A 22,901-nucleotide genomic window follows, 5' to 3' on the forward strand; every position below is an offset into this window, starting at 1 on the left:
TGACCGGCTCTCCCACACTCATCGGTTTCACGGTTTCACCCTCACTCCGTTATCACACTTTCTCTCTCTAAATTCTCTCTCTCTCTAGATTATCGCTCTAGAATCTATCGCCATGGAAGGTGCTTTAATCGAAGACGACGATGCTGATGTTCTCTCATCACCGAGTACCGCCTCTTCGTACCGAAAACTGCACTGTTACAGTGAAAATTTGGGGCTCGGAAACGAAGAAGAAGAAGAAGAAGAAGAAAATCATCTACACAGAGCGGTTAGGCAATTTAGTCTCAACGAAGATCAAGGTAGTCATCGTAGTCCCAAAGTGTTTGATCGGTTCGACGATTCGTCGTCGGAAGATGAGTTCTGTTCGGCCGGAAGTTCTGGTTTCGAGAATGGGATTGTCCAGAGCGCCGGCAAGCGGCTCGATTACATGATCCAGTTCTTGGATCGAAAGCTCTCGTCGCCGAATAACGATGATCAGAATGGGCCAGATTCCAATCGTCGGGCTCTGCCGGAGTTCGTAGCCCGCGGTGGAGGAAGCGGGATCTTCAAGGTTCCGCTTCGAGCCGCCGTGCATCCCGGACGGCCGCCGAGTCTTGAATTGAGGCCTCACCCGCTCAGGGAAACGCAGATTGGGAGTTTTCTGAGGACTCTGGTGTCGACGGAGTCTCAATTGTGGGCGGGTTCGGAGTGTGGAGTGCGATTCTGGAAGTTGTCGGATGTGTACAGGAATGGGACGAAGGAGACAATGACTCGTCGTGGAGATGAGGAGGCGGCTCCATTCTGCGAGTACGTTCGCACTTCGCCGACCCTTTGCTTGATTGCGGATGTTGCAAATGGGGTGGTGTGGAGTGGGCACAGGGATGGGAAGATTAGGTCGTGGAAGATGGATCAGTGTTCAGATGGGTCTCCTTTCAAGGAAGGCTTCTCATGGCAGGCTCATCGTGGTGCTGTTTTTTCCATTGTCATGACATCTTATGGTAAGGTGCATTTTTTTGAATCGCAATATTATGTTCTACATTTGTGTAAGCTTATTTGTTTGGATCAAGTAAATGAAACACATTTGTTTTGGCATGATTCCTGCAGTGTGTTAAGTCCCATTATGATTATGCTCTGTTTAGTTATAAATGCATCTTCATGCTTCTTGGTATATACAAGAATGAAAACCCATTTAGATATTCTTTTGAAGCTGATGCAAAATTGATCATATGAATTTAATCAGAAAATTGGTATTTCATTTAAACTCTATACTCCATCCATTTTGAAATGTAACTTGCTGTAATATTTTTCTTTTCAATTAGAAATACCCATTCAACCCAATTTGTAAATGGACAAAACTCAATTTCACTCAAAATACTTCCTCCATCAATTTCCCAATAAATGAAACATAATGTACCGAAACATTCTTGTTTTTAATCAGTGATATCAATTTAACTCGATTACCTGGCTCCAAGGGAGACGGGTATGGAAAACAATCATCAGAATAGGGATAGGTGTGAAGAGTGTAAATGGACCAGGGTCACCGAGCTGTGATCTGGCTTGATTATGTGGGTTATTTACAATAATAGCCTTGTTACCTGTGGAATATCTTTACATATTTCTGATTATGTTTCTGGACATTAGCTTAGATGGTATGATCTCACCTCCTCAAACAGAGTAAAAGCTATCTCTTTGTGAAAGACCCCCATCAATTTTATATTATTTTTTCTTTTCTTTTCTTTTCCTTTCATAACAATAGATCCAATCAGGATACCCATAACTTTCGCATAGTTTGAAGAGAGACCAGGTATCATAATGGCCTTCAAGTCCCATTCACTTTTCGATGTGGGACAACAACAAAATGAATCAAAAGAAAATTAAAACTACACTGTAATGTTATACTATTTAAATAAATTCAAACATTTCTAGTCCCATACATAATGAAAATCGGAAGTCTAGCTGTATTGCATAGACTCCCGTAGATATGGGTGTGGGATGTGTTCGACCCTCAAACTCAAATATGATACCTTGACGCTCTACATGTGATGATAGAAGAAAAAGAAAAAGTTTAAATTTGATACCAAAGGAGAGTTTTCTACTAATAGATGAAACCCATTTTTTTTACCACATCATATTAATTTAAATTCTAATTGAGTACATCATTAAAGAACACATTACATTACACTGTTATATAATACATTGTTTATATAAATGTGTAGGATGTTTCCACGTAGTGCACATCACACCTCTGGACACATTTCAAGTTAAGTCCTAAGTTTTTGAGATTTTGGGATGCCTGACAATTGACACACTTCCTTTTTTACACGTATTCTTAGAAGCATAGACGATTTTAAGGAGGTTCCTGTCCATTTTTGAGATATTTCGAACCCGATTCTTGTTGGACACTCTCCGATACGTGTCAGACACATATTGAAAATGTCCTTGATTAAAAAATAAATAAATCTTAAGAGACACTTGTCGGGCATGCGTAATATATGGGGCCTATTTACTAACAGGAATCATTCCTGTTTTATACTTTCAATTCCTAAAAATATAAAGTAAAAGTACAAATTATGTTTATTAAGATGAATTTTCTTTTCAGCTTTTAGAAAGTACTTTCACATTTAATGAAGGAAAGAGAAAGTGAAGATTTGTTACTTTCTCTATTTTCTCCACTGTACACAGAAAATACTTTCTGTTACTGTAGCATTCACTGACCCATCAGCCGAGCATCACCCATTCTGAGCATCACCCATCATCCTCTCCCTCTCTATCATCATCATCTTATCCCACCAACCGGCAACAATGGAAGACACTAACCACCGACGAGGATGGAAGACACCACCCGGCGACCACACTCTCTCTCTATCAGTATCGCTCTCTGTCTATCTGGACGAAGACGACGATGCCGAAGAAGATGATGATGTAGCTTCAGTTTCTCTGTATTCGATATCGAATCAAGCCCCAATCACTCTTTCTCTGTATTCAAAATTGGATTGAAGCACCAATCTCTCCTCTCTCATACACACCATCAACAATAAACCCAAATCCATCAACCAGTCACAGAAGAAGAAGAAAAAAAAAAAAACAAATCCCTAGAGGGCAGACCCTCGCCGTCGACAACCACCACCACCATCGCCATTGCCGACAACCACCTCCACCATCGCCACATCCGAAATCTTCTTTAGTTTATGTTAGAATGCCTCCCTCCTATGTCTCTCTCTTTCTCTCTCTACAAACACTCGCTTCCCACGGAGGAGCTATTGTCGATGGCGAAACCCACCATCAAAATCAAAGGATTCAACAAAGGATCTCTGTCGGGCGGCTCGAATTCGTCAGAGGAAGAGCAAATTGAGGCTCAAATCAACTAAGAGGAAGATGAGGAAAACAACGTCAGTCGCTGATGTTGACCAACGCGGCACACCAATTTCTTCCCATGCCTTGTACATTTGGTTTCAATCACAGAATCCTTGAATCAACCAAGTCTTCTTATTCATTTGATTGAAAGGTAGCAGTGACGAATTTCTTCCCATACCTGGTGGTGGTCCATTCCGGCGTCAATTGCAGCTGTGATCATACATACATATATATATATATATATATCATATAAAGAGTATACAACATTGATTGTAAATTTAGAAAACAAAATCAAAATTATAATTATTAAACTTGCTTTCTAATTTCTTTCTTTGAAAATATTGAAAGCATAAAAAATTAGTAAACATAATTCTACTTTGTATTTCAGATTCAGGAATGAAAATTATGATTTTACTTTTGAAGAAAGCAAAAGTAAGAAAGTGAAAGCGTTAGTAACCGGGCCCATGACCAATGCATCTTATACATCTATGTGATTTTCTTTTAGTTATAATTATAAGCTTCATAATTTATAAATTTCATGGTGTAGTCATGAAATATTAAATTTTCTTATTTGGAAATAATATTGTTTATCTTTACTGAAAAAATAATATTGTTTTTATATATAATATGTTTTTTAATATAATTTTTTTTTATATATTTTATTGTCCATGTATGTTGTCCGTGTCTATGCTTCCTAGCATGTTCTTGGTCCATGTTCATAGAGCCCCAACAATCTCTCTCTTTACCAAGGCAAGTGCCTTAATATTTGTTGCTTGGAGTTGCAACTGGTGGAAAAAGAATTAAATTTAGATTCATTTGGTTAATAGGCATGTTATGAGTTAAAAACACCTAAATTGTTACAACTTATTACCACAGAAGACCTAAAAGTAATAACACAGATTTTGTGATGAGAGAAGAGATTAAAGAGATGGCCTTTGATTGTTACTATACCTGGGAAGATCAATTCTATACCTGGGAAGATCAGTTCTATCAAGCACAAATACTCATATAGGGAGAATGTATCCATGTCGGATATCGGTTCTTGTCGGATACTTATGGATGGATGGGTGTTCGATACTTTCCAAAAGGTCATAATTTGAAAATATCTACTTTTTTTTTTTTTTTTTGATAAGTGAAAATATCTACTATTTTATTTCAAATATGTGTTCGAAACTTCTCAAATAATGCAGTCACGTATTCAATACTTTGGCCATTATCCGATACTTTGCTCACACATTCGATACTTTTTGGATACCAAGTATTTCTTAGTTGTAATATTTGCATTTCTGTGAGGCTTCAAGTGGGTGTGTATGTACTTCTCAAAGTTTCATTTTCTCTTTTCTGTTTAAACTTCAAAATTTCAGATTTTTTTGTGGTATGTAGTTTAACAAAACAGACGGGAAATAATGGAATTTATGTTGTCTGCAGATTATTTATGCTGTTTTTCTGACTTCTATTTTTCATCCAGGTGATTTATGGTCGGGTTCTGATGGTGTAATTAAGATCTGGCCATGGGAGGCCATTGAAAAATCTCTTTCTCTGACAATGGAGGAAAGGCACATGGCTGCTTTATTGGTGGAGAGATCATACATTGACCTTAGGAGCCAAGTCAATGTGAATGGTGGCTGTAACATATTCTCTTCAGATGTAAAGTATATGTCATCTGATCATTCTGGAGCAAAAGTGTGGAGTGCTGGGTGTCTGTCATTTGCATTGTGGTAAGTTTTTTACTTTGGATTTTGTTTTTTGAAGGTATAAAAAGAGGAGGGTGCTGGGTATTTTTTTCATTTGCATTGCAATACTTTTCCCACTGGATATTGTTTTTTGGAAAGTTAATGACAAGTTGTTTTTGTTGGCAGTTTAATTTCTTGGAAATATATGTTTCCTTTGGAAATAATCTACAAAATGTAAAATTTAATTAATTTTTTTTTTTTTTTTTTTTTTTTTCTATAAGCAATTATTTCATTAAAAGTGCCAAAGGGGCAACGACTCAAGTACACAGAACATAATTATACAAGATCTATAATTTCATATCCCCAAAAATTCTACAAAATACTTGCCATGAGAAACAATTTTCCCAAGACACAAAAAGAGCAAATAATTTAAAAACACTATTCCCAATTTCTAGATAATTATGTTTACCCCTTTGAAGGAGCTACGATTTCTTTCCCGGCATAGACATCACCAAGAACTAAATGGATTTTGCTGCTACAAGTCTTGTTCTGACTGTCTACCATCTCTTCTTCATCTAGACACAGCCTTTGACAAGATCTAGGCGATACCTACAGAATACTCAATAGAGAAAAGATTCAACACCAGCAAGTCTCTTGCCAATGGGCATTGGAGCAACAAATGGTCTGCTGTCTCCCCAACTCTCCTAAACGTACAAGTTGACCATAATGCTATGTCTCTTGATCAAGTTGTCAACGGTAAGGATCGGAAGTGCGTCCATCCAAAAGGTAGACACTTTCAGGTCTGCCTTCCTGATAGCCTTCTATGGAACATTGTGGCTGCCCCTTCGTTACAGCATCCTATAAAACTATTGAACCTTGAACTTTCTGCCCTTAGACATAAACTTACCATGAGAGCCCTCCTCTCTTACATCGACCTACTGATACTACAACACAAGGAAAGCCTACACTGCCTAGACCTCCCAGTCCTGCAATCCCCTGGTAAACTCGATGTCCTAAACAACCGTGCTTGCTACAAGAGCCTCCTCATCTGCAGCAGTCTTAAAGAGCCTCAGGAACAACCTCTCGAGGAGTACCTTTCTTCTTCTTCTTCTTCTTCTTCGTCTTCTATATATATATATTTTTGACAAGTAAAATTGTATTAGAAAATGGGGAACACATCCCAAGAAAACCTCGAGGAGTACCTTTCTGCACCAATGGTCATACCAAAAGTGGATTTAGTTACCATTCCCCACCATGAAATGAAATCATTTCAACCATTCTTAATAGTATTTCACACTCCAATCTGTAACAGATGCGTACCTTTCTCGCATGCCATCTCCGCTCCACTATTAACCCTCCTCCACAGTCTATTGACACCTTTTGCATTTTTTTCTGGGCCACTGCTCCAAAATGGAGATTGATTTAAAAAGATTCAAGTTTTTGAGTCTCAACCCTCAAACTTACACAGGAGAACAATTGGTTCTCAATCAGCCAAGTGATATTTGAATCATCCTATTTATGAAAGAAAAAACAATTTGAATCATCCTGAATACCTATCAATAGAAAATCCCTCTGCAGCTTATCTAGTTTTGCTTGCACTGAAATAGCTATTGGAAAATAGAGTACTCTTTATAAGAGTAAGCTTGCCTCCCTTTAGGTGATATTGCCTCTTCTGCCCTTCTAATCTCCTCTCGGTACACTCTTTTAATACCAAATCCCAGAATGTCCTATCCTTCAACAAAGTCCCAAGGAAGAGATGGGATGCGTTTTCTTCAATTGGGCTTAAATCCATCCTTCGCTACCACATGCTACAAAATATTCCAATGGATGCTGAAATCTATTTCATAAACTCATTTGCTACAAGTACTGTGTCCAAGATTTATCAACCTAAACAAAGGCATTTTGAGATTCATGCTAAGCCCAATTATTGCCTCAAAGACCTAAGGCCAATACGTTAGTTATAAGCTTATACGCACTCTCAACTAAAGCTGATAGGTTTAAAGTCCTTGTAGTTCCTGGCTCCTTTTTTGGGCATTAGAGCAATTAAGGAAGCGTTCAAGCTCCTCTGAGCACCCCCAAGTGAGAAACCAAATTATCGCATCGAGACCATCATTCCTGATCGCCAGTTAATCTGTTGGGAGAAAGCCATCATCATACCATTTTGTCTGGGGGCATTGTTTCCATTGCAATTCTATAAAGAAGTTACCATCTCATGAATGACCTTTCCAGCCACTCCATGTCTGGCCTCCAGGTCCTACTGCACTCCAAACCATGCTGTCTTATAGTTGTCTCATAGTACAGCTTAGCATAGAATTCAACTATGCTTGTTTTGATATCATCCTATATGCTAATCTCTTCTCTATCCACAATATACTTTTTATGTGATCGACCCTATGTGGATTCGTTAGTCTCTAGAAAAATTTAGTATTTATATCCCCTTTCTTAAGCCATAAAATCCTGGATTTTGCCTCCAATTCATTTTCTCCATTTGTGAATTTCCCAAGCTCAGTCTTTTTATTCATCTTTTCTTGCCATTTTCTTTTCATTTAGCCCAGTATCCATTTCTTCTCCATCCAAATCCTTGATTTTTCCTAGCACTTTTGCTTTTTTCATTCTAGGTTGCAAAGACTCCTCAAGTCTCATTGCTTTTGTCTCTAATCTTCCTTAGATATCTTCAGTTTTCAAGCCCAAAAAAATCCTGAAAAACTAGTTACCTTATATACCCAGTGCATCAATTCCTCACAAGATCATTGAAGTTATGTCTTTCGGCCACCTGTAATGACTCTTTTCATCTACTAAGATGTCAATATGATCGAAGATTAGTGATGCAAGGTCAATTGAGCCACATTAGAAAAGTGTCTTTCCACTCGCGCAACACTAGAATCTGTTCTAACTTCGACCTAGACAAAGTGGGAATACCCCTATTGCTCTACCAACTGAATCTGGCTCAGACTAGTCCATCAGAAGGCGAAAATCAGTGAACTAAAAGTTTCTATTTATAAATAATTGCGGCTCTCTTGTTCTCTCACTTGGGAATCTCACTACATTAAAATTGCCCCGTTATACCAAGGTCAGTCCCACCTTCTTCTAATCGGACAGCATTTCCCAAAATATACCTCTTATCTGAATTTTCTACCGGCCCGGAAACACCTGAATAGACCCATTAAAAAAGTTGTCTTCAATGCTTGAGAATTAGTATCAAAGTTTGACTTTGCACGCCAGTGATCAGACACACAGAATTCCTTGTTCGCTAATCATAGAAGTCCATGAGATCATGTATCATGATAAAATACACCCCCCCACCCCCCACCCCACCCCGCGGCCACCTCCTCACAAGGATGTTAAGTGCTCTGCAAAGTACTGTGTCCAAACAGAATTTCATCATACTAGGCATTCTGCCTTTTCACAATTGGTTTCAACATGTCTGATTTTTAAAAATTTCACTTTCTAATATCAATTTAGCATTTTCAAATATTTAAGAAGAATCAGTATCAAATTCCTTTCACAGAGCAAAAGCATATAACATACCATATCCTTTTCAATTTGAAAATCCAACATGAAGTACAGCATTTTAATTGAATAAAATGAATAATTGCATGCTAGATAACATGAAAATGGAATGATGTGATGATAAGACATCAACTTAAACGACCGTCAGTTAATTATAAACTTAAAGACCATTACATATTACACAACTTTTAAAAAATATCCAACTTGTTGATGGTAGTCAACTTCGAAGCAAGACCAATGTGGTGCGGAGAAGGATGTCCCTTTAAGAGTTTGAAGCTGGAACGACTGATCTGATGACAAGAGAGATGGCATCTTCTCAGTGTAAAGGGCCAATGAAATCCTCAAGGCAGGTCATCCTTTTGCTGATACCCACCGACCATTGCCGCCAAACTGATCCGACACTATATTGTCACTTGGAATTTTCCTTTTTTGCACACAATTGATCAGATAAACTCACATTGCACGCAGATTTACAGGGAAATCACTCCTCAGCCTTTTTGTTCAACTTACTGAATATGAAGGAACTCATATCTGACCAAAGACTCTTTGTGATCCCTCCATATATAACATTACAGTGAGTTTTACATGACATTCCTACAAAGCATCTGGGACTGTTTCATCAACATCATCTCCTAGATACAGTTGTACAAAACTTCTAGGACTCATCAACATTATCTGCCTCTGAGCAGTTATGTTTGTTCTTTATGTGCACTGGCAATTGTCTGCACAACCGTATTTTAATGTGTCATACACCGAAGGAAGCTAATGTGAAAATCGAGCTTAACTGCCACAAATTTTCTATCTGGCACTATTCTGAAAAGCCTACAATTTGTGAAAGGTCTCAACCAATCACCAATGCTACAACTGCCTTGTTGGCACATAAAGAGTCCACACGCTTGGTCATGGTTCATCAGTAATACCCTAGTGCACACTAGATTTTGGGGCTGAGAGGATGTCATATCAGCCTCTCTATGTATGCAAAATTAGAAATCGTTGGTATGATAGGAGGAAACATCCCCCATATGTGAGAAGTTATGATGTCTAATTTGAGAAAATCCCACAACATTGCTAAATTACCGAAATGCTCCTCAGCCCTTTGCCACACCAATGCCCAGTGCCAAGTGTGCTAACACTGAGGGCTGCCCTTGCTGGCCATGGCATGTCTCAACTCTCAAGGTATCTCTGCTGCTCTTGGCCTTGGCTTGCCTCTTGCCTTAATGCAGGGTGTGGTTTTAAAGAAATCTGTGACAACATTTGATGAAAAATTAGTATTAGCTTATTTGTCCTTGTTGATTCTATATTCTTGTCTAACTCTTCTATTTCATACATGAGTTTGAATCATCTTAAGAATTGTTATTCTGCAGGGATGCTCGTACAAGGGAGTTACTGAAAATGTTCAACATAGATGGTCAAGTTGAGAACATGTCACTAATACAAGATCCAATGGAAGACGAGGTGAAGGTGAAGTATTTTTCTGGTTCAAAGAAGGAGAAAGCACAAGGTTCCTTCAGTTTCTTTCAACGCTCACGTAATGCTTTACTGGGAGCAGCTGATGCTGTTCGTCGAGCTGCAGTGAAGGGAGCTTTTGGAGATGATAACAGGAGAACTGAATCACTGATTACTACTATTGATGGAATGATTTGGACTGGGTGTTCGAATGGATTACTTGTGCAGTGGGATGGAAATGGAAATCGTTTGCAAGAGTTCCAGTACCATTCTTTTTCTGTTCAGTGTTTTTGTACGTTTGGGTCACGAATATGGGTAGGTTATGTGAGTGGCACGGTCCAGGTGTTGGATTTCGATGGTAATCTACTTGGAAGTTGGGTAGCTCACAACAGTCCTGTAATAGATATGGCTGCTGAGGCTGGTTATATTTTCACTTTGGCTAATCACGGTGGTATACGAGGATGGAATATAACATCTCCAGGATCTGTTGATAGCATATTGTGTTCAGAATTAGCTGGCAAAGAATTTCTATATACAAGGCTAGAAACCTTAAAAATATTGGCCGGTACATGGAATGTTGGACAAGGAAGAGCCTCTCATGACTCTCTTATATCCTGGCTTGGTTCTGCAGCTGTGGATGTTGGCATTGTGGTTGTTGGATTGCAGGAAGTAGAAATGGGTGCTGGCTTTCTTGCAATGTCTGCAGCAAAAGAAACTGTAAGTTATCTAGGACTTTCTAAGCCAATATTTTTTAGCTTATTCTTTTGACATTACTATCACCCAAGAGGCATTTCATAAGTTAAATATTTTGAAGTACAAGTTTCAGAAGGAGCTACTTTTTATACTTAATGGATCCTGATTAAGTTCGAATGTAGAAGTTATGTCGCATGGATACCTATTCATGATAGACATCTGACAAACACAGACATACTTGAGACAACTCAGAGTGTCATCGAAACCTATTCTATTACATCTACATCGAAAATTAAAGCATCAGAGGAAAGACTAACAGAACACTAAACATTCATCTGCTTGTTTGGTTTTATGGAGAGAAATTATAAAAATATGAACCTGTGATGGTTTTAAAGAAATGACAATTAAACCTGGGATCTGTCGTCAGATATTTTTATGAACTTCACCTTTCTTGTTTCTCAAAACTAAATTTTAGGTACGTGTTAGTGCATAAAAAGGTAAGGCCTAGTCGTCAAGGTTTGTCTCAGATTCTCAGAGGCTTAAACTCATGGTTCAGATTCTGTGAGGCCCTTATCCACGTACCTCAAGGCTTTCCTAATTTTTGAAGCATGTGCTGGTGAAAGTTATGTTTGTATTTCAAATGCTCTTCTCTTCTACGTTGTATTGTGTTCATATAGAGGGCACTTTAGTAGGAACTTTTGTTTCGGCGACTTGTGCTATTTATGTCATATTGTGTTCATATAAAGGGCACTTTAGCAAGAAAACCAACTTAATCACTTAATAAAGCATTAATTCCAACTATTTGTGATTGGTTACATGAGTACATCTTCTCCAGTTGCCTCTTTATCGAGCTTCCTTAATTAGACCCTCATTAAACCCTAGAGATTCACGTCTGTCCTCCTAGCCCCAATTCCCATTCTCTTGGCTTTCCTCTTCTCCTTTAGCTCCTTCAACCCATTCACCTTTCAGCGGCTCGTGCTATTTACAGGAAAATAGAATCAATGCTCTTGTCTAGTTGCCTCTTTTATTGGTTCTATTTCTTCAGAATTGTTGTATTGATCAAATCTACAAGTCACCATGTGTTGAAATGGACAATTGCAGATGAGTCGGAAATACATGTTCATATCTATATAAGATATCCTAAATTGGTTGAATGATCTTTAAAGGATAAAATTATCCATCAAACAGAAATTTGACTACAATTTGAAGAGGTGTTACAATGGTTTTTGCACCAAGTTATGTTCTGAAAATTCAAATTAATGAGAGGACAATGCCATGTTTTGTCATGGGTAGAGGATGACAGCAAGGAGATTGAGGAGATAAAACAATAGTTTTCTTTGGTGTCATGCCAAAAGTTTGCAACTGTCAAGCACGATAACATGATCTTTGGTCTGGGAACAACCACTTTGTGTAATAAATCCACTTCAAGAATGTGGTGCCTGACAGTAGACATACCCTACCCACATGCCATACCCATCCCCATTATGATCTTTGTCTGACAAGGTGTTTAGACATGTCATTGTTGGCAATATAACATAGAGGAGGGATGCTTCTGATTTGAACTGGAAACAAAAGTGACAGCTGCAGCATGTAATTTTTTTTATTTTTTTGCATTTTTTAGGTGAAGTGACTTGGTATGGTTCCTAATATCACTGTACTATTTTATTTAATTTTCTTTTTTATAATTTTGGTGACCATTTGATTCTTTGACTTTTATTTCATTTATTTTTTTAAATGCAGGTAGGTCTTGAGGGGAGTGCTGTTGGGCAGTGGTGGCTGGATGCGATAGGGAAAATTTTGGATGAAGGATCGACCTTCGAACGGGTTGGTTCCAGGCAGCTGGCGGGCTTGCTCATTGCTGTGTGGTGAGTATTCTCATTTAAATCTTGTATTAGGCTTGGTTTCTTTTTCATCATTGCAAATTTAGGCTGCCAATAAATTCTGAGGGTGTTTAGCTGGTCCCTTAAACCTGAGTTCACTTTGTCACTGTAACATTTGATTTTTAACTCTTTCTATTCTCTTAAAGGCAGTTTAAGATTGTGATAGCGAATTCATTACTTATCTTTCTTCTTCTAAGTACTACTGTAGTTTCCTCTTATTAGCCGACAACTTGTTTATAAAGTGCAGGTAACAAACAATTGCCTGTATTTACTATTACTATGAGTTGTCAAAATGCCTAGTGTTGAATTTTTTGTTTACTATTTTCTTTCATTGCTGAGGCATCTATGTCATTTATTTCCTGTTGATCTTATTAGGGTCTCTATCCTTCTTGAGTGTCTAATCTCTAGTAATTGTGTTTCAGGGTCAGAAACAATATTAGAGGTCATGTTGGAGATGTTGATGTTGCAGCAGTTCCATGTGGTTTCGGGCGTGCAATTGGGAATAAGGTATACTTGTGTTTTTCTGTTCTGCCGATTGGCCATATACTGTTAGTTACATAAATAAAGTCCTTGTTATTTTGTAGCAATTATCATACAGGATTTATCAAAAAAAAAAAAAAATCATTTGGAAATTTGTGTTATCACCATAAATTTTTTTCATTGTTTAACTTGATACCATACAGTATTTTTATACTTGGTACTATTGCTATTCATGGCTGTTTGCTGTATGATGAACAAGTTACCCTTAATGTCATAGGTGATTTATGGAGGATTTGCCAAGTAATATTTATGCCATTTTAAACTATTATTATTATCAATATAATACCAAGTCTCCTATCTCCTAATTTAAATGATGTAAATGTAAGAAATCAGGTTCTGATACGAAGTGTTGCAACATTACTCGGTGGACTTTTTTGATATTTTTCTCCACATTTTTTTGTTATTTCTTAGGGGATTTGCCTTGTATGTGCACGCGTGTGTACAAACATGTAAAGAGACATGGACACAAAGATTTGAATGACATTGTTCTACAGAATGAATTCCTGTGCTTGAAATTACTCTTGTTTTTTCCCATCATGTTATATTTTACCATTCATATAATTAATGTGGCTAATGCTCTTCCAACCAGGGAGCTGTTGGCTTGAGGATGAGAGTTTATGGTTGGATAATGTGCTTTGTAAACTGTCACTTTGCTGCACACTTAGAAGCTGTCAACCGTCGCAATGCTGATTTCGATCATGTATATCGAACAATGATCTTTAGTCGGCCATCTAACTTGTTCAATGCAACGGCTGGTATGGTGATATACTGTTTCTCCCTTGCATATTGCCCGTTCAGTTTGTGTGAGTGTGTTTGCTTATACATTTTTTGGCTTGTTAATTGTTCCCACTTACCTTTGCTCTCTCTGTTGCAGCTGGTGTCTCATCTGCCATTCAAATGCTCCGTGGCGCAAATGTATGTACATACCTGGATCAGTATTGCAGCTATCTGGTCTTCAGATAATCTTGTTGTAGAAATCATTTATTTTATATTTGATTTTTAGAGTGATAAAATGTTGTTAATGCTTGTACAGGCTGTGGGTATCCACTCTGTGGAAGGGATGCCTGAGCTATCCGAGGCAGATATGGTTATATTTCTTGGTGACTTTAATTACCGGCTTGATGGTATATCTTATGATGAAGCGAGGGATTTTGTTTCTCAACGATGCTTTGATTGGCTTAGAGAAAGGGATCAGCTCCGAGCAGAAATGGAAGCTGGGAATGTCTTCCAAGGATTGCGTGAAGCAGTTATTAGATTTCCTCCAACATACAAATTTGAAAGGCACCAAGCTGGTTTAGCAGGTAACTTCTACTATGGAATTTATGAGAGTAGTGGATCAGCTGTATCAGCATCTAGTTTGTGAGCTGGATTTTAACTTAGCTCTATAGAATACTTTGGTACTCTTGTCACTCTCATATGAATGGTTTTTCCCTTTCAGTCTCTTTGAAGGGATATTCTTAAAATTGTTATTCTTAGGTCTGATCTTTGCTGTGAACTCTTTTTTAGGATATGATTCTGGTGAAAAGAAGCGTGTTCCTGCCTGGTGTGACAGAATTTTATACCGTGATAGCCGTGCAGCTTCAGCATCTACATGTTGTTTAGACTGTCCTGTAGTCTCTTCAATTTCACAGTAAGTTTTTCTTATAGGGCTGTATATGCAATACTTAAATACATGTTTATGCATACACAAAAACTAGCACAAGAACTCATATGTGTTACAGTGAAGAGTGATACACTAATACCATATTTAATGAAAGCCTTTGGGTTGCACTCTTCAATGCTTGTTAGCATGTTATGCACCTGTGGTTTCACTTTTTAACATGATGTCGACAGCTGTACATCTACATACCCATTGCAGATGATAGTGATTTTTCTTTAAAAATAAAAAAGAAGAAAACAAGGTTTATGATAATATGGAAACTTCTGGCATCTAATGAGGTGCATGACATGTGCCATAGTGTATGTATGTGCGTGGAAAGAAAAAGAGGAGGGGAGGATGTGACACAATGCTTGTTGGAATGGCAACGGGGTGGGTATGGGACGGGTTTTCCCTCTCCTGCCCCGCGCTGCTAAGAAACAACCCTTCCCATCCGTGTCCCATACCTGCATCGGGGTATACACATTTAGTCCCATTCCCAATCTCAACGTACTTCCTTAAATCCATCCCTATCCTGCTTACTTTGAATCAGATCTATGCGAGTGATGATGTTTGAATGGATTCGAAATGAGAGAGATGCATATTGATGTCAGTTGAGTTTTGAACAGTAGTATAGAAGATTAAAAAAGAAGAAGATGGTCATGGTACCCTTTCCCGAGCAGCTTCAGAATCGAAAATACAAGGATAGGGAGGATATGGTTGTGAAATATAACTTTTTGGGTACACACAAACACACACACACACATGATGAGGCAGAGAGTGATGATCTAATAGACCTAAACATCTATACTATTACCTTGGTGAATTTCATGATTTCTGGGGATGGTAGTGTTAAAAGTGGAAAACATGACAGTGGTGGCAGTGAATGATGGAAATATAATAGCAGAAAATATTAGGGCAAGGGCAAGTGAATCATGGGGGTTGAGACAATTATATATGGAACTGCTAGGTAGCACGGACAACCTAAAAGGGCAAAAAATCCGTGTCGGACACCGACACGCGCCGGACACGCCAAAAAACGTGTCCGAATATTTTACATTTTCTTGAATATCCGGACATGCATCCGACACACCATGGATACGCGTCCGACACACGTGTCCCATTCTTGGGGATTTTAAGAAAGTTTTAGAAACTATGTTGAGTTGAAGTATAAATATTAGGAGTTGTTTAATAACTTTCAGCAATATGATGGTAACTACAGAATTACTTTAAAGTTGTTTTATAAAACAATTTTATATTAGAACAATTAGATATTTATCCTTATATTTTAGTTCAAAGTTCAAACTCTTGCACGATTATCTTTGACTCTCTTGTTCTCCAACGAACAAAGCTTTGCTATCGGTTGATGGTCTCTCTATCTCTCTATTCTCTTTTCTCTCTTCTTCTTCATCCTCCTCTTTTCTTTCTTCTTCTTGTTCTTCACAAATCCTAGATACTTTTTTTTTTTCCTTTCCCAATAAATTTCTTTTTCCTTTTTCCTCTATTCCCCATGAACTTTTTTTCTCTTCTAAGGATTCTTACCTTTATATTTAGCTAAGGCCTAATTCTTATTCTAACAAAACCCTAATCCACTTTGTTTCTTTGTTTTGTTTTGTTTTTGTTTTGTTTTGTTTTTTTTTTTTTTTTTTTCTCTTTCTATCATTCTTTCTTTTTCCCAGCAAAACACAATTTATTTATTTATTTTTTCATTCTGAGGTTGTAAAAACTAATATTACTCTTAATTTCTTAAAGTACATCATATATATATATATAATATATTTATTATTTGCCGTGTCCGTGTCCGTGTCCTAATTCGTATCCGTGTCGTGTCGTATCCGTGTCCCGTATTCGTTTCCGTGCTTCTTATTATGGAAGTGTACCCTCGAAGTTTTAGCGATAACTTAGGATATTTAGTAAAACTAATTCATAACTGCTGCAGGGCGGGATGGAGATCTTTTGAACCAAACCTGCCTCAACTATCCTCCTACCAAACCGGTCCCAAGCAGGGTGGGGCGTACCGGCCAGATTGTCATCTGTAGATGTTAGTCTTATGAAACATAATTCGTTTATTGCATTTTAATGAGTAGTATTTATTGTACCAGGTATCTTTGCTCTCTCTATATATAGTCCTAACATAATTCGTTTATTCCATTTTAATGAGTACTATTTATTGTACCAGGTATCGCTGCTCTCTCTATTTAGTCCTTGTACATATATATATATTCCATTTTATTCTGCTAAAGGCTTGACATCTCCTTCTAATTAGGTATGAGGCTTGCATGGATGTGACAGATAGTGATCACAAGCCTGTCCGTTGCGTATTTAGTGTTGAGATCGCTCGAGTAGATGAGTCTGTGAGAAGACAAGAGTTCGGAGAAATTGTGGCATCTAATGAGAAAATCAGGCGTATGCTTGAAGAACTATGCAAGGTTCCGGAAACAATTATAAGTACGAACAATATAATCCTTCAGAACCAGGATACATCCATTTTGCGTATAACTAACAAATGTGGGGTAGACAACGCATTGTTTGAAATCATTTGTGAAGGTCAGTCCACCGTTAAGGAGGATGGACAAGCATCCAATCATCATCCAAGAGGTTCTTTTGGCTTCCCTCGATGGCTTGAGGTAATTCCCTTGATTTTTAGAAAATCATGAATGCTCTTTTATCATATCATGCACTCTGGAATTAGCAACAGTTTGGTCTTTGCTTCGATAATACACAGACATTTCCAAATTGATGTGTTGGACCATTTTCAGCATGAACCTCAACCTGCCAGCCTGATTATTTCACTATATTTCATGTACTTACAAGTTTTAATAAGTTGCATCTTTTGTCTGATAGAAATAGCTAGAAATTTAATAGAAGTAAAATATTGGGAGAACAAAAAATCTCTCTTTCTTTATTTTGTGGTCTCATAAAACTCCCTTCTTATGGGTGAACCCACCCGAAGTAAATATCTGTAACTCACAAGAGTATAGAACCAATTTGGAGTTTGAGTACTTCAAGAATTTCCTACACTTTTTGAAGCTCAATCGATTTGACTAAAAAGCTCCATTGATCCTGTACATCACAAACTTGGATTGGTCCACCTTGACCTCGGTTGGTCCAGTAGCTACTGGTCCACCCTTGACTGGTCCACTTTTTTCAATCAATCAACCCAATGTGTACATGGATGGATCAAACCACAAGAGGCCCAAATGATCCCTCTACAGTTTTATACAATTAAGGTTTCTATTCAATTTCTGGACATTAGATCAATTAACCAAGGTCAATTAGGGATGTTTTAGGCTATTTAAAGCTCATAACCAATCTAAAACCAAAGATATCTAATTTTATTATTTCAAGTGTGCGCGATCATTGACTTAGAGGAACCTCGTTGTTGCAAACTTGTCTCTACTTCAATCCTTAATTTTCACTTTCAGTGTCGAAATGAAGTGGCTCAACCCCAACAACTTAATTATTTGCTAGCAAAATAATTTATGAAAGATTCTAAACAAAACATACACATAAGAATTATCTTATTAACCACAAAAATTAAATTACTCTTACATAGTTATAACCTTCAGCTTCCTTGACTCTAATCTTTAGGATTCTGTTTAAATTCTTGAAGCACAATTGTACACCATGAAACAAAAATGTCAAGCACAGTATAACCCCAAGACAAACATGGAAATATGATACTACTATTAACTATACATATGAAAATAAAGTAAAGAGAAGCAAGGAAAATCAAGAATTTGCACTCAAGAACTCCTTTTTTATGTTATATTCGCTCTAAATTCTACTCTATTTTTGTCACAAGTTAACAAAGGTTATGTAAGAATTACAAATAAAGGAAATGATCAGAAATAAGAGAATCCATGCCGAAAGAAACCAAAAGTTAGTCCCTTGACTCAAAATTACAGAAAAGGGATGTGAAGAATTCCATAGATCTGAAAACTCGTGTGTTGGAAGGAGGAAAAACTGAAGGCAAATAAATCAGCTCTAGAGAATGACTTGATTGATCCAGTCCACATTGGACTGGTCAGACGGCTGAGAATCTTAAGTACTAAATCGATCATGTCTATCAAGCTAAAGATGTTCTCCCCCTATCTGCTGAGCTTTACAAAAAAAATTTTTGGCATAATTTTTGGAAATGAGGAACGTAAACTAATGATCATGCACTTCCTAAGAATTTCAATTGTTGTATGATCGTAAGCTAGAATTCTGAATACAAAAGTTAATTGAGAGGTGGTGGCCTATAATAGTCTTTCGGAAGATCCAAATTACGTCTATTCCACTTTAACAAATTTGGCTAAAATTTTCATTAAGATACTTTGGTGTTAAATAAACTGAATGCATCACTGAATGCTTTATCTTTCTGAGTCAATTTGACTTCCTATAACTAATAGGCATCAATAGGTCCAAATACATGAATGCATTAACACTTTTGAAAGGAATTCTAATAGAATCAATTAATTGATTAATTCTACCAATGGGTCATTAGCCCAATGGTATAACCTCCCTGCCCTCAGAGAGGAGGGGAAGGGTTCAAGCCCTTGCATGCACAACATGTGTGTGGGTACTCACCACCAAAAAATAAAAATAAAAAATCATTGATCAATTCTAAACTCCTTTCTAAATTACCTACTTGCACTTGTACCAAGAACTAGCCAATAGCTAGCTCTTCCATACCAACAATTATCTCTCAACAAATATATCATTGGGAAAAGCTGAACGTCACTCCTTCTGTTTCTTCCATCTGTTTCAGATTTTATCTTGCAGATAAGGTTGATTATTTCTCTATTTTTAGACTATTCTCTGGATTCATCGATTCTCTCTCTCTAAACTATTCATCTGCCGCAAAATCATCCAAAGTTGTTTTAATTATAGGATTCAATATCACTTCTGTTCTTCTTGTGTAGCAAATTCAGGCAGTGTTCATCGCTAAGGGATAGAGGTATTAAAAGGTTTTGGTTGCACTTTCATTGAATGTGATGTGTAATAGACTAAAAAAAAGAAAAACATAATTAGACTAATTCTTATATTAGTAGCTGAATATAGATGAACAAATAGCCCGTCTAGGCATGATCTACAAGACCCGTGAGCATTTTCATTAAGTAAAGCCTACTAAAGTTTCAACACGGAAAAAGATAATGTGAAAGGTAAACAACTCATGGTGCAATTCACCAACATATTTATTGTCTAAAAATATTAGAGCTATTGATATGTTTTTCCTTACCCTTAATGAAATAAATTAAAGCAACAAAAAGAGAAGCTAGTGTATATTGGTTCAGTGATCCTAATCTGAAAAAATAAAAACAATTGAGAAGCAAGTAAGAAGAAAAAATATGAGTCAGTACTTTATTGATATTTTAGTAGAATTGTAATTTACTCCATCACATGTAGTGCTCTTTTATTCTACTATTAACTTTCATGTTTATTCTACACCTTCAATTGTCCTTGGATTTGTCTATAATTTTTCAATTTTGTTTGTTGATCTCTCTCTCTCTCTCTTAATTTAAGAGTGCTCCTCGGTTGGCTCTGTCATTATCTTATTATTCTTCAAGCTTTTGATTGCCGTCATAACAACTTTATCAATGAGAAAGTTTTGCTTAATATTAAAGGATTTAAGTATTAAAGTACACCCTCTCTAAAGCTTAAACTTTTAGAGTAGATGGTTGTTAACATGGTATAAGAGTTGTTGAAAGAAATAAAAATTGAAGAGAGAAATTAAAACATGAAGAACACAGAATATAACGTGGTTCAGCCAATAGGGCTTACATCCATAACACAAAGAGCCCGGAGGGCTACATCTCTTTCATTACGTTCTCTCTTAATTTTGTTTATAATAACCACCTCTATATATAGGTGAATTGGAAAAGACTTGTAATAAAGGAGTTACATAGAAAGTCAAATATAAATATAGCAACAACTTGTTGCCCAAGTATAGCAACATTAACATTCTGTTAAGGAGTGATTTAAGAGCTTAAATCACTCCTATAATTATTCGCCAACACCCCCCCCCTTAAGTTGGTACACGGAGATTTAACTCAAGTGTCCAACTTGAAATTAAATACGAAGTTGTGGAGAGTCTGAGATGAGTTGATCTGGAGATCCGAAATAAGTTGATTTGAAGATCCGAGACAAGACGAGTTGATCCGGAGATACAACAATTTACGTAATTCAGCATAAGCCTACTCCACGGTGAAGATCTGGTGAAAAATTTCACCGTGCGAAAAATAGGAGATTACAAGTTTCTCTCTCTTTCCTTGGTCTTTGGTTACACACTGCAAACCCCAAACACCCTTATATACTGGGCAACAAGAGTGTCCTAAACAGAGTCCAAGACTTGCAAGCAAAAAAGGGTCATAAAATTTTTGGTGGGCTTCGGATTCACACAAAGCCCATTTCGGGTTGTTGCAACCTGGACCGAAACAGGATTCGGGCCACAACATCACATATATCAATGGGGATATTGGCCCTTGATGATTACCTACTAAATTTCTTATAGAAAAAAGTATGTTCTTATGAGAGCCAAACTGATATCTTGATATCTGATTCGACCATCCCTGTATGTACAACAAGAAATGCTGTCGTCATTACATATTTGCATCTTTTTCTATATGTATATATATTTTAAAATTTTGACTAACATGTATTATGGCCTGACACTATTATGTTGTTTTTTCGCTACTTAATCAAATGACTGCATGCTGTCTTAAGGGCTGCAACCATGGGAGTTTGAGTCTTGGTTGTATGTACTATCTATTGTTAACGTTGGCTTATTCACCATGCATTTAAACCAGGTCAGTCCAGCTTCTGGCATTATTAAACCAGGTCATATTGTGGAGATTTTAGTTCATCATGAGGACTTCCAAACCCTAGAGGAGTTTGTTGATGGTATCCCACAAAACTGGTGGTGTGAAGACAACAGAGATCAGGAAGTTATACTGGTGGTTAAGGTGCGCGGCAACTGCACTACAGAGACAAGAAATCACCGTGTCCGTGTGCGCCACAGCTTCTCGGCCAAGACCATGCGTATGGATCACAAACCCGACACAAGCCGTGTCCAAGCAAATGTCCTTCACCGGTCCGATTTTCCACGACTTAGCTCTTCATGTGATGTGGTGGACCACTTGCGGAATTTGCATAGTCCTTGAAACAGTAAAGATAATGTCAGCACTGAAATCCATATTTGATGATGGGAGGCATGCATAACTGAGTACTAATCTGTCTAGCTGAAGTATCCTCTCCTCTATATAATTCTTCTGCGCAAGCTTCCTGATGTAAATATGTGCAGAGCCATTTTGCGCTATCTTGGAATGAATTTGATTTATTGTAGTAGCGTTTTCATCAAGAAACGTTGCACATTCGGACTGACAACATCACTCCGAATGTTCATAGCAAAATTAAATGCCCCGAGCAGCAATAATTGGGTGACCATTGAGCTGTGGCTAAGCTGGTATCAGATCTCAAGTAACCTCAAATTTTGAGGTGAGGAGTTCAAAGCTGAGAAGAGCTGGATTTAGCATGTCCAAAATTCATTTACCTTTTGAATTTCTTGTAAATTAAATAGTTAAAAAAAAAAAAATAGAGGGAGGGACAGCTGTTTGAAAATTTTCCATTTTTTTAGTATTCAAAAGTAAATCAAATTTTCTTTATAGTGAAAAGTTGTGATTGGTAGGATTATTCTTGAGAGTAAGTTGAGTATTGATCGTCTTCTTCAGTGAACTCCATGCGCAAAACTTGTATGTATTTACTGATGTTAATGGTGTATTACGTAGATTCAAATGTGTAATGATGTGTAGTTCTGCCCGAGAAGGTGAACTTACCAATGACGTGGTCTGTTTGGGGCACCTAATTTACTCTTGAGCTGCGCCTTATGGTCTTTATTATATAGTGTCGAGGACATTAAACATGTCCTTTTTCACTCTAGCATTTTAGTTTGAATTGACGGAATAGAAAGGAAAAGAAGAGGGTGGCTTAAAAATGAAAGGAATTTGGGAATATGAATTCATGAATGGGTGAGTAGGTCATCCGCCAGTTTACACCACCATTGCCTCGACTTACCACAACTTGCACCGCCATTGCCTCCACTGCTGTCAGCACACTATTTCCTCTGCCTCCATCTGCTTTGTCCTCACCACTATAATCATCATTAGACCATTGCTGCTGCCATTACCACCAGATATTCGTCACCCTTCATCA

The 22,901-nt window shown here is 37.4% G+C and overlaps 1 protein-coding gene across 3 annotated transcripts; it reads left to right on the top strand.

The window, feature by feature from the left end:
- On the top strand, window positions 1–22,491 carry LOC132311583 (type II inositol polyphosphate 5-phosphatase 15-like). Of its 3 annotated transcripts, none has more exons than XM_059809569.1 (11): window positions 4–974; window positions 4,799–5,048; window positions 9,878–10,676; window positions 12,393–12,517; window positions 12,955–13,039; window positions 13,662–13,827; window positions 13,947–13,987; window positions 14,106–14,373; window positions 14,579–14,702; window positions 16,975–17,335; window positions 21,500–22,491. In XM_059809569.1, the coding sequence occupies exons 1-11, from the start codon at window positions 113–115 to the stop codon at window positions 21,851–21,853; spliced, it is 3,435 nt and encodes a 1,144-aa protein (XP_059665552.1). In that variant the 5' UTR covers window positions 4–112; the 3' UTR covers window positions 21,854–22,491. The 3 variants fall into 3 exon arrangements, with proteins under 3 accessions (XP_059665553.1, XP_059665552.1, XP_059665554.1); XM_059809571.1 differs by having other exon boundaries at window positions 892–979; XM_059809570.1 differs by lacking the exons at window positions 16,975–17,335; window positions 21,500–22,491 and adding an exon at window positions 16,648–16,892 and having other exon boundaries at window positions 1–974.
- The last annotated feature ends 410 nt before the right edge of the window (window positions 22,492–22,901 follow it).

The sequence above is a fragment of the Cornus florida genome, unplaced genomic scaffold (assembly GCF_030987335.1).
Source record: "Cornus florida cultivar Cherokee Brave unplaced genomic scaffold, ASM3098733v1 CherokeeBrave_3.0.0_Hap2_Chr06, whole genome shotgun sequence".
Classification (NCBI taxonomy): Eukaryota; Viridiplantae; Streptophyta; class Magnoliopsida; order Cornales; family Cornaceae; genus Cornus; species Cornus florida.

Excerpts from the sequence above, each read along its gene's own strand:
- LOC132311583 (XM_059809569.1), top strand. The coding sequence starts at position 113 with ATGGAAGGTGCTTTAATCGAAGACGACGATGCTGATGTTCTCTCATCA. Across the intron at positions 975-4,798 it reads CATTGTCATGACATCTTATG|GTGATTTATGGTCGGGTTCT; the intron begins GTAAGGTGCATT and ends TTTTTCATCCAG. Across the intron at positions 12,518-12,954 it reads GGCTTGCTCATTGCTGTGTG|GGTCAGAAACAATATTAGAG; the intron begins GTGAGTATTCTC and ends ATTGTGTTTCAG.